Genomic DNA, 27,054 nt, shown 5'->3' with positions numbered 1-27,054 from the left:
ATTCAAATATTTCTCTCTTACATAATTTGGATTATAGATCACATCTATAATTAACTGCATTATATATTAATCATATTCATATACCTTTAAATGATTTGAGCAATTCAAATCATTCCTCATTACTTATCCTTTAGCGAGCTAATAAGGGGACCTTATGGACCTAGAAATTAAAAGCTCCAATGATATGAGATTAATTAATTAAATTTTCTAATTAAATTAATCAATATTCATTAACTACCAGTCACTCCATTAAAGATTAATAGCTGCACTCTTCGCATGTAGATATATTTCTGTGTCCACGGATATAACCAGCCAACAGCGAGTCAACCATTCACAAATTGCTCATAACTATAGCTGGGTCAAATTTTCGTTTTACGCCAGTAGTTACATCTAACTCTTTAAGTACCACTGATTCCTCTAGTGAACAAATAGTTTATAGTCCAACTATAAACTAACACCTTTCGAGCCAATAAGAGGTTGAGGCCTCATTGTTCAAGACTCGAAATCAGCTATTAAGGGAGAAATTTGTCTCCTTTTCCTAAGGTCGAGAAGGAATGATTCCATCTTGTGTGGTTGTGTTCCCAACTCCCTACTTGGAAAAATTCCCAAAATGGTTGTCTTGTTAAATCAACTAACAAGTCCACTCTCACCCAAACAAATCAAAGGATTGCCTTCATAAACAGGAGTTCACAACTCACTCAGGATTAAAGTTAAGTCACCTATGGCCGTCTTAGTGAAATGTATGTCTCTTCTAGTAACGGTGTTATATAGAGAGACCATTTCGTGCTCCGGTCTTATATAAACTCTTTGTATAGAATACCTCTTCTCATATGTCTTCACATTAATGATCAAGATCAGATCATTTGTAGCACTTTAAAACAATTGTAACAACTACAAAGTTGGTCGTATTCGTAGTATCATCAGGATAAGGTACCCAACCTTATCCATCTACTACAGACCATTTAGGTTATTACTTAAACATGATCCACCTATATGTTAACCACATACATGTTTTAAGTTTCATAAAATAACCTTGGATCTTAGTTTATTGGATTCAATTAATGCAGCCTAAATGTTAATAAAATACCTCTTATTTTATTAGATATATAATTTGTTTTTACAAACTATAAGATATATGAGATTTAGGACACAAAATCCAACAACCACCCATTTGTCCTAAAGTGAGTGGGATGTACAGTATCAAATATAGTACAATAAACTAGGGTATACATTATAACCAACAAAATCTCCCACTTGCCATAGATTAGATGACTCATATCTTGTAGACTCAGACTCTCTAGGTGACCCAGCAAAATCTCCGACTTTAGCTGCGAGTGTTGGGGTTGATGCTCTAAAGTCTCGTGTCCTTTAGTTTGTAAATAGTTTGTACGAATGCTTGTGTTGTTAATATATGATATTTACTTCACATCTTGTATTTTTGCTCAGTTACTTGTTTTATTTGCTTTACCACAAACCAACATAAAATCCCTGGTTATTTGTATGTGACTCAAGCATGTTTGTGGTGACATATAAATGATTAATGTCTTGAGTGATAACAAAAATGGTCTGTAGTATATGGATATAGGAGGGAAAACTTATCCTGGTAACGCTATGGATGCAGCCTGCTTTGTGGAATGGTCACAAGTGTTGTGACTTGTCACAGATGGTCTGATCCTGATCATTCATGTTGGGGACATGAAAGTGGAGGCGTATACAAAGAGCTTGTATAAGACTTGACCATGAAGTGTTAACATCTCGTTATATAACACCCTTCATGACAGAGACTTCCCTTCACTAAGATGACCATAGGTAACATGATGTCATTCTTGAGTGAGTTGGGAGCTCCTGCCATTGAGGGCCGTCTTTTGATTTGTATGGGTGCGAGTGGCCAGGTCACCGATTCAAACCTACTATTTTGGGGATTCGTCTGATTTAGGAGTTGGGAACTCAGCTACACAAGATGGTATTCACTCCTTCCCTGAGGCAAGGGTAAGTAGATAGATAGCTCCCTTAAGAGCTGATTTCAGGGCTTGAACAATGTGGCGTCACACACCTTCTCTTGGCCTGAGAAGTGTTCACACATAGTTGGACTATGTTGTATTGTTCATTAGAGGAATCAGTGGTACTTAAGGAGTGAGATGTAACTACAGAGGCAAAATGGTAATTTGGCCCAGCTGTACTTACGAGCATCTGTGAAGGGTTCTTGTACTCATGATTGGTTATATCCGATGGACACAGAAATATATCTGTGGTAAGAAGAGTTCAGTTGTTGGTCTTTAGTGGATTGCCTGACAGTTAACGGATGGTGGATCTCGTGACTAAAGAGTTTAATCAGCTATTCACGGACCGTTGGAGCTTTGAGCCACAGGTCCATTAGGTCCCCTGGGTAGCTTGGATAAAGTTGAGAACTAGTGGTTGAGTTAATTTAAAATGTTCAAATTGACAAGAGAAAATTCGATTATATATGATATAATCTGACTAGTTAATTATATATGATATAATTGGTAAATGTATGAGATACATTATTTTGGAAGAAATTAGATACAAATATGATTTTTATCAAGTAGGAGAAAATACTATAGTAGATATGTGATATCAAACTATAGGGTAAAAATATAATATGATTATATTTATTAATATTTTAATTGGTTAATATATGATAATTAAGCCAAAAATCAAGTTTGGACGTGGGTTAGTGGAAATGAGTCAGTTATTGTAACCGATGAAATAAAAATGAAATGATTTCATTTTTTGAAGCGTTCAATCAATTGTCCAAAAGAAAAAGTGAAGTGCATGTTGATGAAAGTAAACGATCGCTGAAAAGAATCGAGAGCATATACGATAGACGCTCTTCGTCTAGACGATCGTGCACCTCGCGCCTAAACGATCGCACACTTGTTCCTACACGATTGCATAGCTTTTCTAAATGATCGTATAGTGTGCCAATTTTTCTCAACGATCATATACCTTTTCCTAAACGATCGTTTAGTGAAATCTACACGATCGTGTAACTTCTCCTAAACGATAAGCATTCTGCTATGCAATAGCGTCTTTTTCGTCTACATGATTCGTATTGAATGGGGTATTAAGTTGATACTGGCTCCAAGATCGCAAAGCGCTTGACCTATATTTAACCTCTAATTGAGCAGGGTATTGTGAAACTTCTGGGGTCGCGCATTTTCGGTGGAATAATGGTTTTTTCCCATTGCGTTAATGCCACCGTTGCGAACATACCTATGCTTCTTTTCTTTGTCACCATGTCCTTCAGAAATTCGCATATTTTGACATTTTTTCAATCACTTCAGTGAAAGGGATGATGATATGCAACTGTTTCAGCATGTCCATGAAGCGATGATACTGCAATTCATCATTTTTCTTCTTCTTAAGTCTTTGAGGAAATGGTGGAAGTTGCATTTTCACGATTCCCCTTCTATAGGCTTAGAAGTGGACACAACTTCTGGTTCCATCGTCTCCTGTTCTTATGGTTCCTCTTGAGTCAACGGGGTCTGGGATTCTATCGCAACTGGAATAGTCTGGCTTGGCTCATTCTTCTCTTCCGCCATTGTCTTTCCGCCTCGCAAAGTCAGAACTTGACATTGCTTCTTTCCCGTACTCCCTGGGTTGTGCGGGAGCTTAGTTGAACTCGACAACGCCCCTTGCAGTATACTTTTGAGCCTGCAATCTGTCCTATCTAAATTTTGAGATTGCGGATAGACGTCGCTTGATTCTAGAGTTCTGTGTCATTCTTCTCAATATACTACTTTAGTAAGCTCTCTAGAGATGAAGAAATCCTGGTTGTTCGCAGACTGCTAGCTTGATTTTGTGATTGACTGTTTGTTCGCAGAAAAATTCCTTGCGGCCCTTCTTTTTGCACCATCAGTTGATAATTTTGTTGTTGATTTTTCCACGCAAAATTGGGGTGGTTTCTCCATCCGGGATTGTAAGTATTCGCGATAGGATTATTCTTCACGAAGTACACAAACTATGGATTCTTCGGACACTCTTCCAATGGATGGACTTCTCCGCAAGTGGCACAACTTGCGTTTGTTTGATCGATTGCATTGACCTACACCCTATGCATTCCTGGGCTGTTGATTGTGATTCCTTGTATTAGATTCATCATCGCATTCATTTGGTTTTGTAGGGATGCGATATCCCCGTTACTTTCGTCACTATCTTTAATTCTCACTCTTTAATCGCTTTCCCTCCAGTCTTCGTGATTCTTCGAAATGCGATCAAGATTGTTTTTAGCCTTGTCATATGTTTTATCGAGCAGACCTCCAGCTGCTGCCGCATTGGCAGCCGTCTGCAATGCAGGGTTCAAACCATGATAGAAAATTTCCATTTGAAGACAATCGGGTAAGCCATTGTGCAGATAATCTCGCACCAATCTTTTAAACCTCGCCAGGCGTTACTGAGCGATTCGTCGATATCTTGTTCAAAATTAGTAATCAACTTCCTCCTTCTTACGTTCTCTGTTGGGGGTAAGTACTTCTTCATGAACTTTTCAACTACTTGCTCCCAAGACGTGATCTCCCTTGGTTCGAGAGCATAGGCACATTTCCTTGCTTAGTCACACAACGAAAATGGGAATAGGTAGTCAAACCTCCTCAGCTGAGATGTTTGGGAACACAAAAGTATTGCAGATTTCAATAAAACTCTAGAGATGGGCATGCGGATCCTCGCCACGCCTACTGCCAAACTGTTCGACAGTTTGAATCATCTACAGCATAACCAGTTTCATCTTGAACCTCGATTTGTCCAAGGCAGGCCTCATGATTCCTAGGGAGAAATCATAGAGGTTGGGTGACGCATTGTACTGAATGGACCTATTGCGGTTATTCGCCAGGAGAATGGGTTCGCCATGATATTAATTTCATTTGTTGCTTTGTCTTCTGATTGCTCCACCATGTTGGAATTTCTCTCTTGTTGTTGTCGGTGGTTGTTTCTTCTTCTTCAGAAAGATCTTTCAATCTTTGGGTCGTAATTGGGCTCTGGAACTTGTCCTTCGCTCGTACGACACTCGCTTCTTCCCTTACCAAAGGAGAGGCAGTGCACAAAGATGGAAAGTTGCAAAGAAAATCAAAAAGTTATTGTTAGCACAAGATGTACTGCCGTAGTCCTCGGCAACGGTGCCAAAAACTTGATGCGTTGTGAATATGATAAAATAATGGTGTATATTTCGATGGTGGTGTATGCGTTGCACATGCAAGTTTTCCTAGTAAAATCCAAGTATAAATCCTACTAGGTTTTCTGATAATTCCAGGGTCGAACACAGGGACTACTGAGATATTATGCGTTGGTGAATCTTTATTCCTTGCAGTGACAAAAACAATAAGTTGGTCGGTATGTTGTTTAAAGTATAAATCCTATGCGCTGGAATTGAGTAAAGAGTTAATAACAACGAAAGTTACAATGAGTATGAAGGGAACGGGTTGAGAAAGGATTTAGCTAACATTTCTTAAGTTTGTGTTCAAGTCATGCAATCATGCTACACACACACAACATGTCATCTCTCAATGCAAATGCCATAGTTCCTAATTTTAGAACGCATGCGATGTATACGATAATGTCTATAGAACTTATATCTAAGCCTCTATTCTTGTCTATGTGATGATGAATGATACACACATACACAAGGCAACCGCACACTATCATATCCTATTTCTAGGGTGCATGCGATGCATGATAGCAAACAGAACTTATCTCTAAATTTCTATCTCTTGCTTATGTAGTTCTGATATGACTTTCTCAAGCCTGGATTCTAACCTAACTCTCTCAAGTCTAGGTTCTTTCTTTAGACTACTCTCTCAAGCATCTCTAAAGGGTGATGGATGCATTTATAAAACAAAATGATCGCATAAAATGAAGATCTTAAGTCCTACTAGCTAAGTGCTTCTCAACCCATTCGAAAGTTTAATTACTCATGCGCATTGTGAAGAGATTGAACAGATGTAGAGGTGAAAATTCCATTGTATAAATAAAACCAGAATACAGAACGACAATGAAAAGAAGGGATAGGGATCCCGGTAGCAATGTCTTGCTTCTCAAGGCTTTTACACTGTGTTTTACTCTACTCTGCTCAAAAGAATGTTCTAGCTTTCGCAAGAGTCGACGCTGTCTTCGTTCTCAGCGCTTCTCGGCAGTTTCTCAAGCTAACTGTTGACATAAAATTTGTCTTATGCTATGTAACGCTTATTCACACTACTTATGGATGAATGTAATGCAAGTTCATGTCCCCGGCAACGACGCCATAAACTTGGTACACTGAAAATGGATTTCGTGTTCTGCATGCATGATAATGTGCTACAAGCTCATGTTGCCATAAACTTGTAACACTATTTTTATATCTTACAGCATATGAACAAATATGAATATGAATGAATGAACAAGTATACGCGTTAAAAACATAAACTTGGTGACAAAGATGGAATGTTATGTTGTGTTATTGCTCATGCACACTTTATGTGATACTACTTCTAAATATGCATTGTTAACTATATGTTTGTAGTATGTGGTAGAGTAATGCGTGTCACGAGTTTCCTTGCACTAAAACCAAGTATAATTCCAACACAAGTTTCTCAGAATAATCCGAGGTCGAACACAGGGATTATTTTTGTTAATATGTTACTTTTGTGATACATGCGACTGGTTTTACAATTAATAAAAGATTTGGTTTGTACATGAATTTAAATTGCGATAAACATAAATTGCGTTGATAAAATAAAAGTGCGTTAAAAAGGTAAATCCTAAACTAACATGATACAAGATACAAGATACGTGATACATGATACTGAGTTTATACAAAAGATCGTGGTATGTGATGGTAATTCTTTATAGATGGATCAGAAATAGGAAGAATAAATAGCAAAAACATCGCAAGTTTGTTAATTGTGTTAAAGATATAACTAAGGTTCCACTTTCCCTTGGCGTACACCTCTCGGTGAACGGCCGCATTCCCATATCTCTATGGTGAAATAAGGATGAACATGATGAACGCAAGGTTGCTTCCATCTTTAGAAGTACTTCTCGCTTTGGTTAATGCATTCTTCCAACCTTCTATTGATAGGCAGAATAACATCTTCACTTCTGCTCTCACAGGTGAAGATGCCATCTAGCATGCTTTAGCTAAACACAATTATTTCCTTAACATAGATTAATTTACTTGCTTAATTCTTACTAATTACCCAGGGAATTAAGAAAACATCATGGAGAAAGTGAATCATGGATGAACGAAAATAGACAAAGAGATGATAATGGAAATGATCATAACAATTAGTACTAAGATTAAGCGTCTGATAAATGATGTGAATGATAGAGTAAAGAAGATGAGTACAAGGGATGAAAAAGAGATAGAAAAAAATACAGAAGAATGTCAATGTCTTGACACAAATCTGGACGGAGATTTTACTTGCCGATGTGTGGAATGGATGAAAAGGAGAGCTTCCCTCTCAGGCTTGCTCTTTTGGTAGGAGTGACCTTCGTACATAGCTTCAACGGTGGGGATTGAAAGGATTCCTTGCCTGGAGACTCACCTCTCGACCTTGTCTCTTGATTCTTCCCAGATCTTTTCTAGAAATCGCTTCAGACCAGTCTCTCTCTCAGATCAGTATACAGATTTCTATGTATTTCAGTACTCAAGTATCAAGTCTCAAGTATTCCTGTATTCTCGTATATCTTTCAATGGAATTGCAGAAGCTATTTATAGGCGAAGCTTTGACTCTTTGCGGTGTGGTCCCCACTATTTGGTTAAGGTAGTTCCTAAAATGGTGGAGTGAATATTCCTTCTATTATGAAATCAATCCCGTCAGAAATGCTCAACTGACAGCTGTACACGCATCTGAATCCTCCGCAATTGTGTTGCTCTTTACATCTTCGATCTATCGCCCACATGCGTTGTTGTTTTTTATTATCGGATGCGATTGAAATTGCGTTGATCACAAAGCTCTTGATCGATTGTCGCATGCGCCGTCATTTCGTTGATCGTCTCTCCATTCTTGATTGACGAGCGCAATGCGATGTAGATGCATTGTTCATTTTATCTTTGAGCCATGAACGCATGCAGTGACTTGATTTCCTGCAAAACAGACTTGAAACATTCTATTCTACCATCGTAATGGTGTCAATGGGCGTGTTAACGAAAATTTATAATTCTCGCATTTCTTAGCCAATTTCCATACTATCAACGCAACTTTTCTATCTTTTTGTCACAATATCTAAATAAAATAGTATAAATAACTTGTATTTCTAAAAGTTATCACTAACCAGGAATGATCTATTGGCATCTTCTCTCTTCGCTCGCCTCCGTCTTCTAAGTACAAGAATTACAAACTAACGACTATCTATGATCTATCTCTATGTATGTGGCGAACTATGTATATTACAAACTACAGAATTTTGAACTCGAACTTCTTTAACGAAGGTGGCCTTCTGTATTTTTAAAGCTCCAGGGTGAAGAGCTTTTCTTCAAATGATTGCAATGATGGGAGGTCATTAAATCTCTGTCTGATGTGCGGATTAATGGTCACTAAAAAGTTGAATGTACTTGCTACAGTGTGTCGTTAATGCACCATCTTTATGCAGCCAACTTCTTGAGCAGATGCATATGATTGCATAGCTTTGCGGCCGCAATCTTCTAATGCGCTCGGGCGCCGAATTCCTTGGATCACAATTTGCTTTACGCCAATGCATTTTCCTGCATAAAAATATGAAAATTAGCTGCTTTAATGCGATGGGTGCATGCGATCGCAATATTCTCAAGTTAATGCTTTTGGACACGATTTTGCATATTTTTACCGTCGTATTCCCACATTGTTTTATATCTTTGTGTTGTAATAATGTGCATTTTTGCCCGTTATCAATGGGCTATAAAGAAGCATAATTTAATTAATTGACACACTAATTAAATAATTATATATTAAATCACATTTAATATAGAGTTAATTAATTAACATAAATATCACATATTTATACTAACCACCAATCATCAATGAATTAACTATTAATTAATCAATTAAATAACTATATTAAATCATATTTAATATAGAGTTAACTAACATATAAATATCACATATTTATATCTATACAACTCTTTATGAATCCAATTCATATAAATCTAATATTTGAATCTCATTCAAATATATCTCCCTTATACTGTAATTCTATATAAGTACAATTCATATAAATTTAATATTCGAATCTTATTCATTTATTTCTCTCTTTCATAATTTAGATTATAGATCACATCTATAATTAACCACATTATAAATTAATCATATTAATATAAAATTTCTTCAAGTGAGTTGAACAATTCAAATCATTCCTCATTACTTATCCTTTAGCGAGCTAACAAGGGGATCTTATGGACCTACAGATTAGAAGCTCCAATGATATGAGACTGATTAATTAAACACTTTAATTAAATTAATCAATATTTATTAACTACTGGTCACTCATTAAAGATCGATAGCTGCACTCTTCACACTGTAGATATATTTTTGTATCCACAAATATAACCAATCGATAGCAAGTCGACCTTTCACAAATTGCTCATAACTACAGCTGGGTCAAATTATCGTTTGACCCGTGTAGTTACATATAACTCCTTAAGTGTCATTGATTCCTCTAATGAACAAATAGTTTATAGTCCAACTATAAACTGACACCTCTCAGGCCAATGAGAGGTTAAAGCCTTATTGTTCAAGACCCGGAATCAGTTAGTAAGGGAGCAATTTCTCGAAAAGGAGTCAATTCCATCTTATGTGGTTGTGTTCCCAACTTCCTACTCGGGAAAATCCCTAAAGTGGTAGGCTCGTTGAGTCGGCTAACATGGCCACTCTCACCATTACAAATCAAAGGATTGCCCTCATAAATAGAAGTTCACAATTCACCCAGGATTAAGGTCAAGTCACCTATGGTCATCCTAGTGAAATGTAAGTCTCTTCCAGAAATGGAGTTATATAAAGAGACTATTCATTTCGTGATCTAGTCTTATACAAACTTTTTGTATAGAATACCCCTGCTCACATGTCTCCACATCAATGATTAGGATCAGGTCATTTGTAGCGTTTTACAACAATTGTAACAATAACAAATCGGGTCGTATTTGTATTGTCACGATAAGGTACCCAACCTTATTCATCTACTATAGACCATTCAAAGAGAATCGAAAGTAAACAGGTTTGGAGAGTGAAGAATGTTAAAAGAAGGTGCAATGTTATAGTTGTTAAGTTCAATGAGAGATAACAAAAAGAATAAATACAATAAACTACGACATTAGATACCCATTATTTCTCCCATTTGCCCTAGTACTAAGTATCTCATAGTCCTAGTCCCACTAGGGGACATTCGACCACTTTAGCCAAGAGGGCCTTTGTATAAGGATGAACCAAGTTGTCTTGGGAGGCTCTCTACGTGATAATCACGTCTCCTCATTGTACATACTCAGCTTCTTTAGTGGAGTCAGCAATACAACTTTGTTTGATAAGCCTTCATACTATAGCTCCTCCGTTCAGGGTGAATACTGACCCCAAAGTAGATTTCCTACAATCTAAATAACTTCATATCTCCCATTACTTTAGCTGAAACAACCTCCCCAGTCCCTACATTAAATGTCGCTTCGCCTTCTGTAAGTTATCTCTAGGAACTTGTTTCCTGAGAAACAATACAGATACGATTAGCAGCACCTGAATCTGTTATCTAGGTTTTTTTTATTGTATTCCACTAAGCATGTTTGAATGACTAGTAAATAGCATTTACTCTGTCATTTGAATTTTGTATTCTCATCTATATTGTTTAAAACTTTAGCTGAGTTGGGAGATAGAGGAAATCCTCTGTTAAAACATGTTTTGAATCATCATTTGCTAGTAACTTGCATGTTGAATTGTCATTACCGTTAATTAAAGTGGAAGCGAGTATTTTAGAAGAATTCGACATGTTGAAATTTTAAACTTATTCTTATTAGTAAAATTGCAACTAAATCCGAACATGTTTTAGCAAAGTAATAATGTACTCAAAATTCATTATTTTTGCAACGATATTATGATGAGTCAAAATAAGTGCTACCGAGGAGTAGTCAAATACTTTTTCACTAAAGCAAGACATTCTTAACTAAACAATATGTCCAGAATAACTCTTATTCCTATAGTCATTTAGCTACTGTTTTTTGGTTAGAAACTACTAACACTTAGTAATTTTGTTAGTGTAACCCTCCATCTTCAGATTTCAGAGATCAGCCTCAACGATGCTACTGAATTGGAGAGTCAAGGTTGGGAATGGACCTAAGAAGTCCTATCCATTTTTGGAGTTTGAATTGTTTCGAATTCTATGTTACAACCTTTTGAGGGGATAGCCGTCATTAAACGACTAGCAAGAGCTGCTTAAAACTAACCAGCAGTCGCAAAATAGGAATCTCAAGGTTCAAATGTTGGGATTGGTGTCCTAATTCCCCCGGAGTCTCGTTGTTTTGTAAAGATACACATTGTTCAATGAATAAAATAAGTGTTATTTAATTCTAGCATTTACTTATATCCAACAAACAATGCTCCTTGGTTATCTTATGTGAACTTAATCATGTATATGTTATATACAAGTGGATCATGCCTTATGTGATAACCTAAATAGGTCTGTAGTATAAAGATTAAGGTGGGATACCTGATTCTAGTGACACTACGGATATGACCCACTTTGTAGAGGTTTCCAAGTGTTGTAAACTAGTACAGATGGTAGTCCTTGGCCATTCATGTGGAGACGTGCGAGTGGAGGAGTCCTATACAAAGAGTTTGTATAAGACCTAGACCACGAGATGACTAGACTCTATATATAATGTCATTGATAATAGAGACTTGCTTCTCACCTAAACAACCATAGGTGACACGACCTCAATCCTAAGTATTTTGGGAACTCCTGTCTTTAAGGGCGGTCCTTTGATTAGTATGGGTAAGAGTGGCTGGGAACTCAATCCACAAGATGGAATTCACTCCTTTCTGAAGCGGGGATAAGTAGAGAGATTGCTCCCTTAACGATGAGCTAAATGATCACATAGCTTTTTCTAGATGATCGCATAGCTTTATCTAATCGATTGGGCATTGGCCTATACGATAGATCTCTGCCATCTTCCACTTGCCCAGTCGTGTACATGATCGGTGTTTCCTCATTTGTCTGCCTCAATCCAGGTCGAATAGAGCCCACCCTATGGATTCTCACACCGAGAATACCAAGGTTGTCGTGATCGAGGCGATCGTTGAGGATGAGCCCGAAGTGTTTGTGTTGTGTTGCGATCGTGTAGATTGAGCATTCGAGGTTGCTGTTGTTCGAGCGGTCGTGTGCAACGGAGCATGAAGATGTTTCTGCAAATTGTTCGTACAGTTTTTCCCTTTGTGCATTTGTAGTTATTCATGCTGTAATTTCTGTATGAATTATATAACCACTTGTTTGAATTCGACTGTAAATGCAATGTTCATTCATGATTGTGATTTGGAATTATCTTTCTTTCGCTGCTCATGGAAATTGCAAATCCGATTTCCTTGAATTGGTATCTGAGCTAGGTTCTTTGATATTCCAAATTACATATCTGAATTGAACGCATTTTTCAGTCACGGTGGGTTTCTAAATTTGTGGTTAATCGTTTTTTGCATTTGTGGTTGCGTTGATGAATGTTTCGGGTTTAACTTGCCTTTTTTGTTAAAGCTTTCGTTATTACAAAGTGTTAATTGTAAGGGCCCCTGTGTTTTTGGGCGAAATTAACTTTGCAATAAAGTCTGTAATTTAAAATGTTTGAGTTCGTCGAGTCATTCGTGATGAAGCTTCGGCGCATGGCAATGTGGTTCTCAACGAAGAAGAACACCAAGCGTTGGTCGGATCGTGTAGCCTCAGGTAAACGATCGTTGGGATTTAACAATGCGATCGTTTAGTAGTTTTCTCTATATGATCGTGTAGTATTTTCTAATCGATTGTTTAGCTACTGCTAAGCAATGATGTAAACCGTTTACCATATTGCATAGCGTTGGTTGCCCGATCGCATGGGCACTAGAGGTAGACGATCGTAGTGGGAACATGTGATGCTCATTCTTTAGTAGAAGGCGTGCACTAGACGATCGTGTAGTTAGCAAGCTTCATCGCTTAGTTACTACCTATGCGATCGTGTATATGCGATATGAAGGCGCTAGCTAAGCAATCTCTTAGGCAATGGTGCTTCACGACATCTTAATCGTTTAGACGATCGCAAAAGGCGGGCGTTTTGCGGACCAAGCTGAGCGATTGTGTACTTCAGGCTTCATCTCTTAATAAAGGTACACAATCGTATAGTAATAGCTAAACGATTGTTTGGATTTTTCTAGACGATCGTATAGTAAATGCTAAATGATCGTTTAGCTTTGGGAGCACTGGTAAGCGATAGAGCAAAGTGTTTGTTTTATCATGTAGACGGCCGCGAGGTATTTAATACACGATGGTTGGAGAAGCAATGCTTTTCCCAAGCGATTCAAGACCTGGTTCGCCTATTTGAATCGAAGACTCCTTGTCTTTGTAATAGTTAGTTTTCCTTTTGTGTTTTTAAGGAAATTTTACCCGGTTCATCCATATTGGTTGTTTGTGAGCTCTACTTTTTGTATGTCGATCAGCGCGCGCCCAGTTGCGAGAAATGGGTGGCCCAATATGATCGGCACCTCAGTATCAGCTTCGAAGACCAGTGTTCGTTGATTTCATGATTCGAGCTTAGAAGTGTATTGTATAAAATAATTGGAAAAATAAGTGTAATTATGAATGATGCGTTGATGCGTTTATGATGTATTAGTAAAGCGTTAGTGCATTAGTGATGTGCAACAAGATGCATGACACTCCTCTATTGACGTTCAAGTCTTCCTGAATAAGATCCAAGTATAAATCCAACTCAGGTTCCTGGTAAGTGTAAGGTCGAACTCAGAGATTCAGATTAAAGCTAACACAGACCTTGCATTGTAACTGTTGTAGGGATATCCTAAGTGTATGGAGAAATGAGTTATTTACACTAAGTTGTTGTGTGTGTATGCAAAAAGATACAAAAGGGTCGAGTAGAGAATGATGGATCGTGTGAAAATGGAGTTTGATGCAAGTGATATGCATCGATCTAAGTTGGATGTACACGAACAAGAATATGATGCGAATGAAATGACTTGTTTATCTCCGTTTATGCGTTAGACTCTATTTGACACTTCTTAATGCGAATATCATACAATACCTATCTCTAGGATGTATGCATCAAACACAGGATGCAATAAAACACTAGTGCGTCTATCTCTAGATGTACTTGGCATTCTAACTTGATGCTGGCTTACTTATTCTCTCGAATAATTTAAGCTAAAGATGCTTTTACCAATTGATTTAGTTGGCTTAAGCGTTTGAAATGGAATTTTTCATGAAGTATAGATGCATCCAACATAAACAAGAAATAAACAATAGCAAAGTATGATAGATCAAATATGTGAATTTATAAAGAAACTGATTGTCTTTACGAAACCAATACTTAATCAAATGAAAAGATGAAAGTGATAAGTAAGATGAAATGAAAAAAGTCAAGCCGCAGATTACAATCTCTTGTCCTTTTTGGCTCAATTCTAATCGTGTACAACCATTTGTGGAAGAATTTGTAGAAGTGTCTCTCTCGAGCTCGGCTTCCTCCGCTCCTTGATCAGTGATGGTGGTGGTTCTCTTCCCTCTTATTCTTCTCGGCACCACAGCACAGCTCTAAAGATCTAAGATTCTAATCTAAGCTCCGACTATCTAACTTGAGAACTAAAACTTGGAGTGATAGGCTCATGGTGTGTTGGATCAAGACTCCCTTCTTATGGGGCCAATGGTGAGTTTGGGAAAAGGATGTTTAGGTCTGGCCATGCTTCTTCATTAGTAAATGCATGATCTGCTTCGTAATCTTCATTCTTCGAAGCTTCATCATTGTGTTCAATCACCTGGACGCGTCTTCTTTTGGGGGGCACGTTTGGATGGTTGAGGTTTGGCTCCCGCGTCCTTGCGAGGTAGGGCAGGCTGGTGCGGCGAACCGTGAAGCAGACGCCTGATCAACTTGATATCCATCAGACCATCAATTTCCTCATAATGATCCCCTAGAGGGATGCCCCCGCGTTCACACAGCACGCAGATCAGCCAAGGGAAATAAAGTTGTCCTCGTGGTTTGGCTTTAATGGCTTTGATCTGGTTCCTTATTATCCTCCCTATATCTAGAGGAATGCGCTGCATGATACAGTAAGTGGCCAGGACGCGTTCTCTAAACAATGTCTCATCATGCGTTGTAGGCATGATGCTTTTCTTAATCAAATGATACCACAAGTTTCGTCTGGTTTCAAATTCTTGGAAGCTAAGATCTTTACTCCATTTCTTGATGTTTTCCATTTACTTCCAGGTTTGGCCACTACTCTTAACGCATCTTCTACTTGGCTCGAAGTCGGATTTTCCAAGATGCGGTTGCCCTCTGCGTCCAAGTTACTTGTAATATTCAACACTTCATTAATCTTATCAGCTGAGAAGTGCACCAAAACGCCATCAACGAATGTCGTACTTCTCTCCATATCAAACTCACTACTGTAAAATTGGCAGACAAGGTTGGACCAAATTCTTGTATGCCCAACGCATAGCTGATTCCAGCCCATTGCGTCCACAGTTCTGGTTATATGTGCGGGCAATGGGTTGCGTTCGGGGAACAAGCCCTTCTCGGTAAGCATGTCACTAAACTGGCGCTTCCCTCCTATGGTCTTTTTAGGCAATGCGTCAGTTACCTTGCGTTTGCCCGCCTCATGTGCTTTGGCTTCCCGTGCTGGCTCCCTTAATTCATTTTCTAATTCTCTTTGGAGAGCTGACTTCCTTTGCCCCTGCCTAGAGGGTTAATATTGTTCTAATTCCTTTTCTAACTCTATAGGCCTTGAGCAGCTCTCATGCGTTGCACCTTTAGGACCGGATGCGGACTGCCCTTCTTCTTCCTCCAAAATTAATTTTCTTTCTCTCATCACTCTCTTTGCTTTCGATGGCCCTTCATTCGCGTCAGATTGGCGAGGTTGTGACGCGTCTAGGCGTACTTCCCTTTCTTCCTCCTCTTCTTCTTCTTCTTCCAACTCTACTTCAAGCATCATTGCATAGTGCTCCGCTTCATCGATTTCAAGTGATGCGTTGGTTGGATCAGGATGCATCACTTGTTCCTCTTCTTGGCTCTGATTCAAACTTGCCAAGATCGCTCCGAAGACTTCTTGCTCGTCTCTCCGAGGCAATTCTGCGAGTTCCTCGAAGTTTCGCTCTGACGCAGGACTATCAATGCTAGGCCTCGGTGGAGTGAATGGTAGGGTCCCAGATTGGGTATGCGGCGACCCTGGAGATGAAATGATAATTGGTGAACGTGGCTGAAGGGATTGGCTGGCTTCTTTTGCTTTAATCGGGTAAATGATGGCTAGGGGGTTTGATAGATAGTGGGGGAGGTGGACGCACTGCGGGCAATGGCGCATTATGGAGATAAGCGGGGATAGGGTCATGCGTGCGCACCCACCAGAGTAATATTTGGAATAAACGGTAGTGGGGGGGCTTGGTGTAGGGTTTCTTGGCAGCCGCAGAGGAAGAAGGGCGTTGCTGCCTCCGTTTTGTGGGAGTTTTTGGTTTAGGTTTTGTGATGGTTTTGGGTTTTTTGTGGGTTTTAGAGGAAGGGTTTATGGGGGTTTTGATGGGTTTCGACCGAAATGGTCGCTGGGAAGTAGAAGAAGGCCCACCGTGTAACAGTTTGGTCGGAACGAGGGTTTTTGAAGTTCGGCGAAGGTTTGAAGGAGGTAACATTGAAGCAGACGAAGATGGGAAGGAGCTTACCGGCGACATGCCTCCGTAGCTCATCGATTGGTTTTGGCTGTCGGATGCTGAAGACATTGCTGTCGAAGAATGAACGGAGTAACAAGTTTGATCGAGCGACGGTGAAGGCTTTAGATGCTAGGTTTTTTTTCGAAGAATGCTTTGAAGAAGATGGAAGAAGAGAGACGATCGAAGGGTTGCGCATTTTATAGGTCTGGAGAGAGAGGGAGGATGATGACATCAGGTGGCACCTGATATCTGCATTTATTAAGAAGCTAAAAGGACGTGCCTAAGGCTTTCAAACAATCGAGTGTTTTGTGTTTTCGAGATGTGTCATTTTGGTTTGGGTCATGTGTTGGCTTAAGTCGATGTGAATGCAGGGGTGTCGATGTGAATCGGGAAATGTAGTGATAAAATACATAATGCAAAAGAAACAGAGATAGAAGAAGCGTCCCTAGTATATGTGTCGATGTGAATGCAGGGGTGCTTCAACGCAAGCCTCAGTTGGCTTCGCGTAATACGAGGGATGACTTTTATCATTCTACGCCATCTTCAAAGTAGGGCTTCACTCTTTGCCCATTTACTTGAACGTATTTGTGCCATCCTCCCGCATCAATTCTACTGCTCCGTGGGGAAAGATTGTTTTGATAATGAATGGTTCTAACCACCTTAACTTTAATTTTTCTAGGAACAAACACAATCGTGAATTGAATAATAGAACTTTTTGGCCAACAACAATCTATTTCTTACTAATGCATTGGTCGTGCCAACGTTTGGTCTTCTCCTTGTAGAGCTTGTTGTTCTCATATGCATTCAATCGCCATTCCTCAAGTTCATTGAGCTGAAGTTTGCGTTGATCGCCTGCGGCGTCCAAGTTTAATCTCAGCTTCTTTACTGCCCAGAAAGCTTTATGCTCTAACTGTAGGGGTAAGTGACAAGCTTTTCCGAATACTAAGAAGTATGGAGACATATCTACGAGAATCTTGTAGGCAGTTCTGTAGGCCCAGAGTGCTTCATCCAGCCTCTGTGCTCAGTCTTTCTGTGATGCATTGACAACTTTTTCCAGTATTGATTTTATTTCCCGATTTGATACCTCAGCTAGACCGTTGGTTTGCAGGTCGTATGCGGTAGCGATCTTGTGCCTGACATTATATTTGACAAGCAATTTTGAAATGATGCGGTTAATGAAATGCGTACCTTCATCACTTATTAGGGCTCTTGGTGTTCCAAAGCGTGTGAAAATGATCCTGGTAAGAAACTTAGAAAAAGTTGACGCATCATTTCTGGCACAAGCTACTGCTTCCACCCACTTTGATACGTAATCTACTGCAAGCAGGATATATTGTTGACTGCAGGACAGGGAAAAAGGTCCCATAAAATCGATGCCGCAAATGTCAAATAATTGAACTTCAAGAATATTGTTCAGAGGCATTGCATCCCTTAATGAGATCTTTCCGATGTGTTTGCAAGGGTCACACTTGCGAATATACTCCCTTGCGTCTTTGAAGAGGGTAGGCCAGAAGTATCCGCTTTGAAGAACCTTCGTAGCGGTTGTTTGCCCTCCAAAATGCCCTCTGTAAGGAGAGTCATGACACTCAGCCAGGATATGTTGTGTCTCTCCCTCCGGAACGAATCGACACATGATGAAGTCAGGACCTTTTTTGTAGAGAAACGGATCATCCCAAAAATAAAATTTGTTGTCGTGTACCAACCATTTCTTTTGCTGAGAGTTGAAGTGTTCGGGGAATTGCTTGGTAGTTAAGTAATTAACTATGTCTACGTACCAAGGTTCCCTGCCTTCAACTTTGAATAAGCTTTCATCAAGAAATGCATCTTTGATTTCATTTTCTTGGTCTTGTATTTCCTGGTTCTCTAATCTGGACAGGTGATCGGCCACCTGATATATCCCCTTTTTGTCCTGAATATCGATGTCAAATTCCTGCAATAGCAGCACCCATCTAATTAATCTTGGTTTTGCGTCCTTTTTACTCATCAGGAACTTAATGGCTGAGTGATCTGTATAGATGGTTGCTGATGCACCAACTAAATAAGATCTGGACTTTTCGATGACAAACCCTACAGCCAAGATTTCTTTCTCTGTGGTTGTGTAGTGTTCTTGAGAGTCATTCAGTGTCTTGGATGCATAAGAGATGGGGTGTATCAAATTTCTTTTCTTTTGCCCCAACATGGTACCTATTGTAACATCACTTGCGTCACACATTAGAATAAAACGTTGCGTCCAATCCGGTGCTATTAGTACTAGAACTGTAGTCAACGTATACTTCAATGTTTCAAATGTGTCGCAACAGTCGTCATTGAATTCGTAGGGCTGATTTGCTTTTAATAATGCACTCAGAGGTTGCACAATTTGAGAAAATCCTTTAACGAACCTTCGGTAGAAGCTAGCATGTCCAAGAAAATTTCGTAAAGCTTTTACATTTGATGGTGGAGGAAGTTTAGCTATGAAATCTATCTTGGCCTCATCAACTTCCAACCCAGCTTTAGTTACCTTGTGGCCAAAACAAATGCCTTCAGTCACCATAAAGTGACATTTTTTCCAATTCAACACAATATTTATTTCCTTGCATCGAGCGAGGAAGGCCTCCAAGTTATCTAAGCATGATTGAAATGAGTCTCCAAAGGATGAAAAATCATCCATGAAACTTCAACGGTCTTTTCCAAGTAGTCAAAGAAAATTTCCATCATACCCGTTTGGAATGTTCCAAGTGCGTTCCATAGTCCAAAGGACATGCACTTGAACGCGAATGTTCTAAAAGGGCAAGTAAATGTCGTCTTTTCCTGATCTTCTGGGTCAATTAAATCTTGGTTATAGCCAGAGTATCCATCAAGGAAACAATAAAATTCTTTTCCAGCCAGTCTATCAAGTATTTGGTCAATGAAGGGAAGAGGGAAGTCATCCTTCTTGATTGCCGCGTTGATTTTCCTATAGTCCATGCAGATGTGCCAACCCGTGACAGTCCTTGAAGGGATAAGCTCATTGTTACTATTGACTATCACTGTTGTTCCCCTTTCTTGGGGACGCATTGAACTGGCTTACCCAGCTGCTATCTGATATAGGGTAGATTACTCCTGCGTCCAACCACTTTAAGATTTCTTTCTTGACTACTTCCTTCATTATGGGATTCAGCATTCGTTGTGGCTCAATCGATCCAGTTTTCCCCTTTTCTAGCCTAATTTTATGCATGCAGTAAGATGGGCTGATGCCACGGATGTCAGCCAGAATCCAACCTATTGCACACATGTGCTTTTGCAACATCTGCAAAAGAGAATGTTCGTTAGGCTCGATAAGATTTACAGAAATAATTACAGGTAAGGTTTTGTTTGTTCCAAGGAAAGCATATTTAAGGTGATTAGGTAACGGTTTCAGCTCTAGTTTTGGTGGTTCTTCCAATGATGGACGTGTTGGTTTCGTCCGCCGCTCATTCAGACTTGGTGGCTCAGGTTCTTTCATGTTTTCTTCTAACGCGAGGACCTCGCAAACTTGGGGCGCTTCCTCTTCAGGAAACTCTATTCTGTTCAGTTGACATTCTTCACTATCTGGGAACTTTAATGCGTTTAACGCATTAAACTTCACTTCCTGATTGTCTACGCGCATGGTTAATTCTCCCTTATGCACGTCTATTAATACTTTCCCAGTGGCTAGAAAGGGTCGTCTAAGAATAATTGGTACATCCTTGTCTACTTCATAGTCTAGGATGATGAAATCCGCTAGGAATATGAAGTTGTCAACTTTTACCAGAACATATTCAATCTTTCCTTTAGGGTACTTGATCGTCCTATCAGCGAGTTGAAGAGTTGCAGAAATGGGCTGTGCTTCACCAATTCCCAATTTCTTGAAGATTGAGAGTGGCATGAGATTAATGCTTGCTCCCAGATCACACAACGCATGTCCCACATCCAACCCTCCGATTGAGCTCGGCACTGTGAAGCTTCGTGGGTCCTTCTGTTTCTTGGGTAGTCTGTTGCTGACGAACGCATTGCACTCCTGCATTAGTGCAATTACTTTCGTCTCGCTGATTCTCCTTTTCTTTGTCAAAATATCCTTAAAAAATTTGACGTATTTTGGCATTTGTTCCAAGGCTTCTACAAGTGGAATATTGATGTGAAGTTGCCTCAGGAGTTCAAGAAAATGCTTAAATTGCTGTTCATCATTCTTTTTCATCAAGCGTCTAGAGAATGGTGCGTTCAGCTACACCGTAGGTTTTCCTACGTTGGACGTGCTTGGCTCCGAATGGCTTGTGGATTCAGGCATCCTTTCTTCTTGATCTTCTAATTCCATTAGGCGTGTGTTGAGTTCTTTTGAAGGATTGTTGGTTCTGGGGTTCATGGTTTTTTCTTCAAGAGCTTTGCCACTTCGCAATGTCACCGCATGACATTGCTCTTTTCCATTGTTATTCCCCAGGGTTTCCGTGTTGCTAGGCAAGACTCCATTGCCACTTCGCAACTCACTCGTAATCTGCCCCGTATCTCCAGGTTTCTGATGGACGACGCCTGGATTTTTAGCAATGCATCATTCTGGGTGATATATTCCTTTAAGAGGTTTTCAAACGGAGATGCTGAACTCGATACATGACCTTCTCTATTAAAGGATTGTTGGTGCGGCTACTGCATTGGCTGGAATGCAGGCGGCGGTCCTTGCCTTTGCTGCTGGTTCACCCCCTAGGTGGTGTGGCTCCTTTGATTACCTGCCTAAGAGAAATTTCGATGGTTCCTCTTCCGGGATTATATGTGTTTGAGAATGGGTTATTTTTAATAAAGCATACCGATTGCAGATTTTGTGGGTAATCAGAGTAGGAAGGAGGATCTCCACAGCCTACACAGCTAACCATGGGTTGTACGAATGTTTCTACCTGATTTACCTTTTGCTGGTTTGATGCGTTCCCTAGTGACATATTCTGCAAAAGGTTTGTCATAGTAGCCAATTCTGCAGAGACCATGGTTATGGCGTTAGAGTCAATAGAATTCACATTCTGAGATCGCCTCTTCCTTTCTGCTCTTGTGTCTTAAATGTCATCCACCCATTCCATATTATGTTTGGCTATGCGGCCCAGTATTTCCTTAGCTTCGTTATAAGATTTGTCCATAATGCCTCCAGTTGCAGCTGCGTCGGCCGCCATTTGAGACGCTCTGTTTAATCCACCATAGAAAGTTTCCATCTGGATGGTTAACGGTAATCCATGATTGGGACAATTCTTGACTAATCCTTTGAAACGCTCCCATGCGGCGCTCAAGGTTTCAAATTCTTCCTGCTTGAAGTTCATGATCTCTCTCCGCCTCTTTGCGTTTGTGGTGGGTAGGAAGTATTTCTGCTTTAATTTCTCCACCCACTTTTCCTAGGTTGTGATCTCAATAGGCTCCAAAGAACTTACCCATTGCTTTGCACCGTCATGCAGAGAATATGGGAATAAAGATAGCCTGATAGCTTCTGGGGTGATTCTAGGAATCACAAATGAGTTGCACGTCTCCAGGAAACATTTCATGTGGGCGTGAGGGTCTTCTCCCCGAGCACCCCTAAATTGTCCAGCAGTTTGGAGCATTTGTAACATCTCAAATCTTGTCCCATCTGGCGTTGGATATATGATCCCTGGTGAGAAATCGTACAATACAAAAGACGCATACTCCCTCATGGGACTCCTACTATTGTTTGCCATTATGATAGGATTTTGCGCAACGTAGGCTAGCTGTTGAGCTAAGTTTTGATTCACTTGTTCGTCCGCCATTTGTTGTTGCATGGTTTGTTGTCTGAGCAGTTGTTGCCTTAACCTACAGTGATGATTAGATCGATTTCTTTGTTGGAAGGTCCTTTCAACTTCGGGGTCATATACAAGTTCAGGAGTGCTCTCCCTGCTCATAAACATTTACAAGCTTCGGCTTAGCTCGTAATACTCCCTCAGCTAAAGTGTTCATACAATACCTATCTCTAAGATGTATGCGTCAAACACAGGATGCAACTAAACACCAGTGTGTTTATCTCTAGATGTACTAGGCGTTCTAAATTGATGTTGGCTTACTTATTCTCTCGAATATTTTAAGCTAAAGATACTTTTACCAATTGATTTAGTTGGCTTAAGCGTTTGAAATGGAATTTTGCATGAAGTATAGATGCATCCAACGTAAACAAGAAATAAACAATGGCAAAGTATGATAGATCAAATATGTGAATTTAGAAAGAAACTGATTGTCTTTACCAAACCAATACTTAATCAAATGAAAAGATGAAAGTGATAAGTAAGATGAAATGGAAAAAATCAAGCTGCAGAGTACAATCTCTTGTCCTCTTTGGCTCAATTCTAGTCATGTACAACCACTTGTGGAAGAATTAGTAAACGTGTCTCTCTCGAGCTCGGATTCCTTCGCTCCTTGATCGGTGATGGTAGTGGTTCTCTTCCCTCTTGTTCTTCTCGGCACCACAGCACAGCTCTAAAGATCTAAGATTCTAATCTAAGCTCCGACTATCTAACTTGAGAACTAAAACTCGGAGTTTCTAACTTCAAACAACTAGTGGGATTTCTTCAATTTATAAGCGTCAGTCTTCTCCAACTTAATGATAAGCAGCATTAAATTCCATACCCTGGTTAGCCGCCTGACACTCAGATGCTTTCCAGACGCTGCCCGCTGCAGGTGCCCATGCTTGCAAGTGGTGATTTGACACAAACAGCTTGAATCAATGAATCTTCCTTGCGTTGAACCCCTCTGACGCATGCCCCATGCATTAGACTTTGCCTGCGACACTTTTCTTAATCATGCGTTAGCCTCTTGTTGAGATCCTGCAATATCATGCGTTAGTGCCGTAGTATTTTAGCAATAATCATTCTTTTGCATGAGTTTGATAGTGTTCGAGTAATTCCATGCGTTTTCTCTAAAAAATGATGAGATTTTATCATTAAAGACCCTTATTGTTCCAACTTATGAGCCACAATAACTTGTATTTCTACAGGTTATCACACCCCCAAATTTGAACAATGCTTGTCCTCAAGCATTCCATAAATAATTCTTTTTTATCTCCCTTATCTTTAGTGTGCAAAGTTCACCTTTCATCATATTCACTTATAAACTTGAGACTGGAGTTTGGAAAATGTAATGTAGGTTGATTCTTTTCTAAAAGGAATAATGTTTTATTTCAAGTGCAGCAAGCTTTTTTGTCAACAACTCCTTTCGTTTCTCAAAACATTCCCGTCTTTTCTAAACCAACAATGTGTTAGATGCTTGTTAAAATAGAAGCCGGTTAAAAAGAAAGTATAAATTTTTGGTTACCCATGCGTTGTTTCAGATGTCCCACTTTTGTTTTAGCTTACCCCCACGGGTGTCATGCGAGCATCCAACTACGGGTGAGAGCCCTTCACAACTAAACTCATATCTAGCATTTATGCGTTTGAAGTTATAGCTTCTTTAAACTAGATAGAGGATTTTTTGGACGCATTGGTCTATGCGACTTAACTTCATTTTGGCTTGCCCCCACGGGTGTCATGTGAGCATCCAACTACGGCTAAATGCATGTTCCAATTTTTAACTCATGCCAATTTGAGGTTTTTCTTTTAGAGAAATGACAGAGGAGTTGCGTTGAACATTTTTCTATTTTGTTTTCGTTCTTTTTAATGTACACGATTAATGCGTCTTAACTCAGATTTCCCTCATCTCCAAATTTAGAGATCAGCTAAATCCTCATTGCTAAAAGAGAAACAAAATTTCGAAAAGGTTTTGAGAGTTTCTAAAGGAGTTTTGATTTAAAGCTTGCATGCATTAGAAAGAAAACATGTAGTCTTTTTAGAAAAGTTGAGGCTTTGTTGATTTTCCTAACGCCTACTCTGTACTTATAAATTTCATACTGCTAATATCATTGAGGTAAAGCAACGTACAAGACTAGAAAAATAGCTAAAGAACAAAAAAATATGCTAAGGACAAACGCAAGGATAAAAAAAATTATAGAAATTTCATTCATTTTCATTGGATAACTACTGGAATAAACAAACAAAGAGGAATAATCGACTGCCCTTCGATGGAGGTTACTCTAAACTTTTGAAATATCGTTGCAAAATATAATAATGAAGGGTATATTATTAGTTTTTTTGCTAAACTTGATTGGATTTAAAATATTAATGATTTTTACTAAAAAGGATATGTTTTTCTTTTCAGCATGACTAGCTCTTTAGTACAACTATTAGCTTCTGAAAAACTTAACGGCGACAACTACTGAACATGGAAAATAAATCTGAATTCAACACTAGTAATAGATGACCTGAGATTTTTCTTAACTGAGGAATGTCCTCAGGCCCCTGCCTCGAAAGAAGCACGAGGTAAATATGATTTACTAACTGCTGAAACATGTTTAGTGGAGTATGATACCTCAACCTGGGTATTAGATTCAAGAGCCACTAATCATATTTGCTTCTCTTTTCAGGAAACTAATTCCTGAAAAAAGCTTGAAGAAGGCGAGATCACCCTCAAGGTTGGAACAGGAGAGGTTGTCTCGGGCGAAGCAGTGGGAGACTTGAAGTTGTTTTTCAATGATAGAGATATCATACTTCAAAATATTTTGTATGCTCCTAAAATGGGAATTTAATATCTATCACATGTATATTGGAACAAATGTATAAAATATCTTTTGAAGTTAATGAAGCATTCATTTTTAGAAAAGATATTCAAATTTGTTCTGCTATACTTGAAAACAACTTATATAAGTTAAGACAAACTAAAGAAAAAATTGTCTTAAATATTGAGATGTTTAGAACAGCCTAAACTCATAATAAAAGACAAAAAGTACCTTCTAATGCCTATCTATGGCACTTAAGACTTGGCCATATAAATCTCAAAAGGATTGAGAGATTGGTTAAAAATGGACTCCTAAATCAGTTAGAATACAATTCTTTACCTCCATGTGAGTCTTGTCATGTGGGAAAAATGACTAAGAGATCTTTTACTAGAAAAGGTCTTGAGAGCCACAATACCCTTAGAGCTCGTACATTTGAACCTCTGTGGACTGATGAATGTCAAAGCTTGAGGTGGGTATGAATATTTCACCATTTTATTGATGATTATTCAAGGTATAGTCATATTTACCTAATGCATCACAAGTCTGATTCTTTTGAAAAGTTCAAAGAATATAAGGTTGAGGTTAAGAACCAGTTAAGTAAAACAATTAAGACACTACGATCAGATCGAGGTAGAGAGTACATGGACTTAAGATTCCAAGACTATATGATAGAACACGGAATTAAGTCACAACTCTCTGTACCTAATATGCCTCAGCAGAACAGTGTATCTGAAAGAAGAAACAGAACCTTGTTGGACATGGTTCGCTCAATTATGAGCTTTGCTAAGTTACCTGATCCCTTTTGAGGACATGCATTAGAAACTGTTGCTTATATTTTGAATAACGTTCCCTCTAAAAGTGAGCTATGGAAAAGGCGTAAAGGCAATTTACGTCACTTTAGGATTTGGGGACGTCCGACATACGTGTTGGTGCAAAATCCTAAAAAATTGGAACGTCGTTCAAAACTATGCCTATTTGTAGGTTATCCAAAAGAAACAAAAGGTGGTCTATTTTACGATCCTCAAGAGAATAAGGTATTTGTATCGACAAATGCCACATTCTTAGAGGAAGACGCTACAGATAGAGCTAGTTCATCTACTAAAATAGTAGATAAAACTAGTACATCTGGTCAGTCACATTCTTTTCAAGAGTTGAGAATGCCTCGACGTAGTGGGAGGTTTATTCATCAGTCTGACCGTTACTTGGGTTTAACAGAAACACAAGTCGTCATACCTGATGACGGAACAGAGGATCCATCGACCTACAAACAGGCGATGAAATATGTGGACCGTGATCAATGGGTCAAAGCTATAGACCTCGAAATGGAGTCTATGTACTTCAATTCTGTCTGAGAACTTGTAGATCAACCAAATGATGTAAAACCAATTGGTTGTAAGTGGATCTACAAAAGAAAACGAGACCAAGTTGATAAAGTACATACTTTTAAGGCTCGACTTGTGGTAAAGGGTTATACCCAGAGAGAGTGGGTGGACTATGAAGAAACTTTCTCTCCCGTTGCCATGCTTAGGTCGATTAGAATACTCTTATCCATTGCCACATTTTATGACTATGAAATTTGGCAGATGGATGTCAAGACAGCCTTTCTAAATGGTGATCTTGAAGAGAGTATCTATATGGTTCAACCAAAGGGATTTATTGCACAGGGGCAAGAACAAAATGTTTATAAGCTT

General features: G+C 39.1%; 1 protein-coding gene and 1 non-coding gene across 2 annotated transcripts; one reads left to right on the top strand and one right to left on the bottom strand.

The window, feature by feature from the left end:
* Nucleotides 1-21,836: 21,836 nt before the first annotated feature.
* Nucleotides 21,837-22,553, bottom strand: LOC150032001 (uncharacterized). Its single transcript, XM_090308348.1, has 2 exons — nt 22,203-22,553; nt 21,837-21,989 (listed from the first exon to the last, which is right to left on the bottom strand). The coding sequence occupies exons 1-2, from the start codon at nt 22,551-22,553 to the stop codon at nt 21,837-21,839; spliced, it is 504 nt and encodes a 167-aa protein (XP_090164474.1).
* On the top strand, nt 22,006-22,109 carry LOC120068718 (small nucleolar RNA R71). The gene has a single exon (XR_005479343.1). It is a non-coding gene; the product is annotated as a small nucleolar RNA R71 (small nucleolar RNA).
* Nucleotides 22,554-27,054: the final 4,501 nt, after the last annotated feature.

This window comes from Benincasa hispida, chromosome 12, assembly GCF_027475165.1.
Source record: "Benincasa hispida cultivar pf3 chromosome 12, pf3_genome.v1.1, whole genome shotgun sequence".
Classification (NCBI taxonomy): Eukaryota; Viridiplantae; Streptophyta; class Magnoliopsida; order Cucurbitales; family Cucurbitaceae; genus Benincasa; species Benincasa hispida.
The sequence above is the reverse complement of the archived record's forward strand: the minus strand, read 5'-3'. Positions and strand labels throughout refer to the sequence as shown.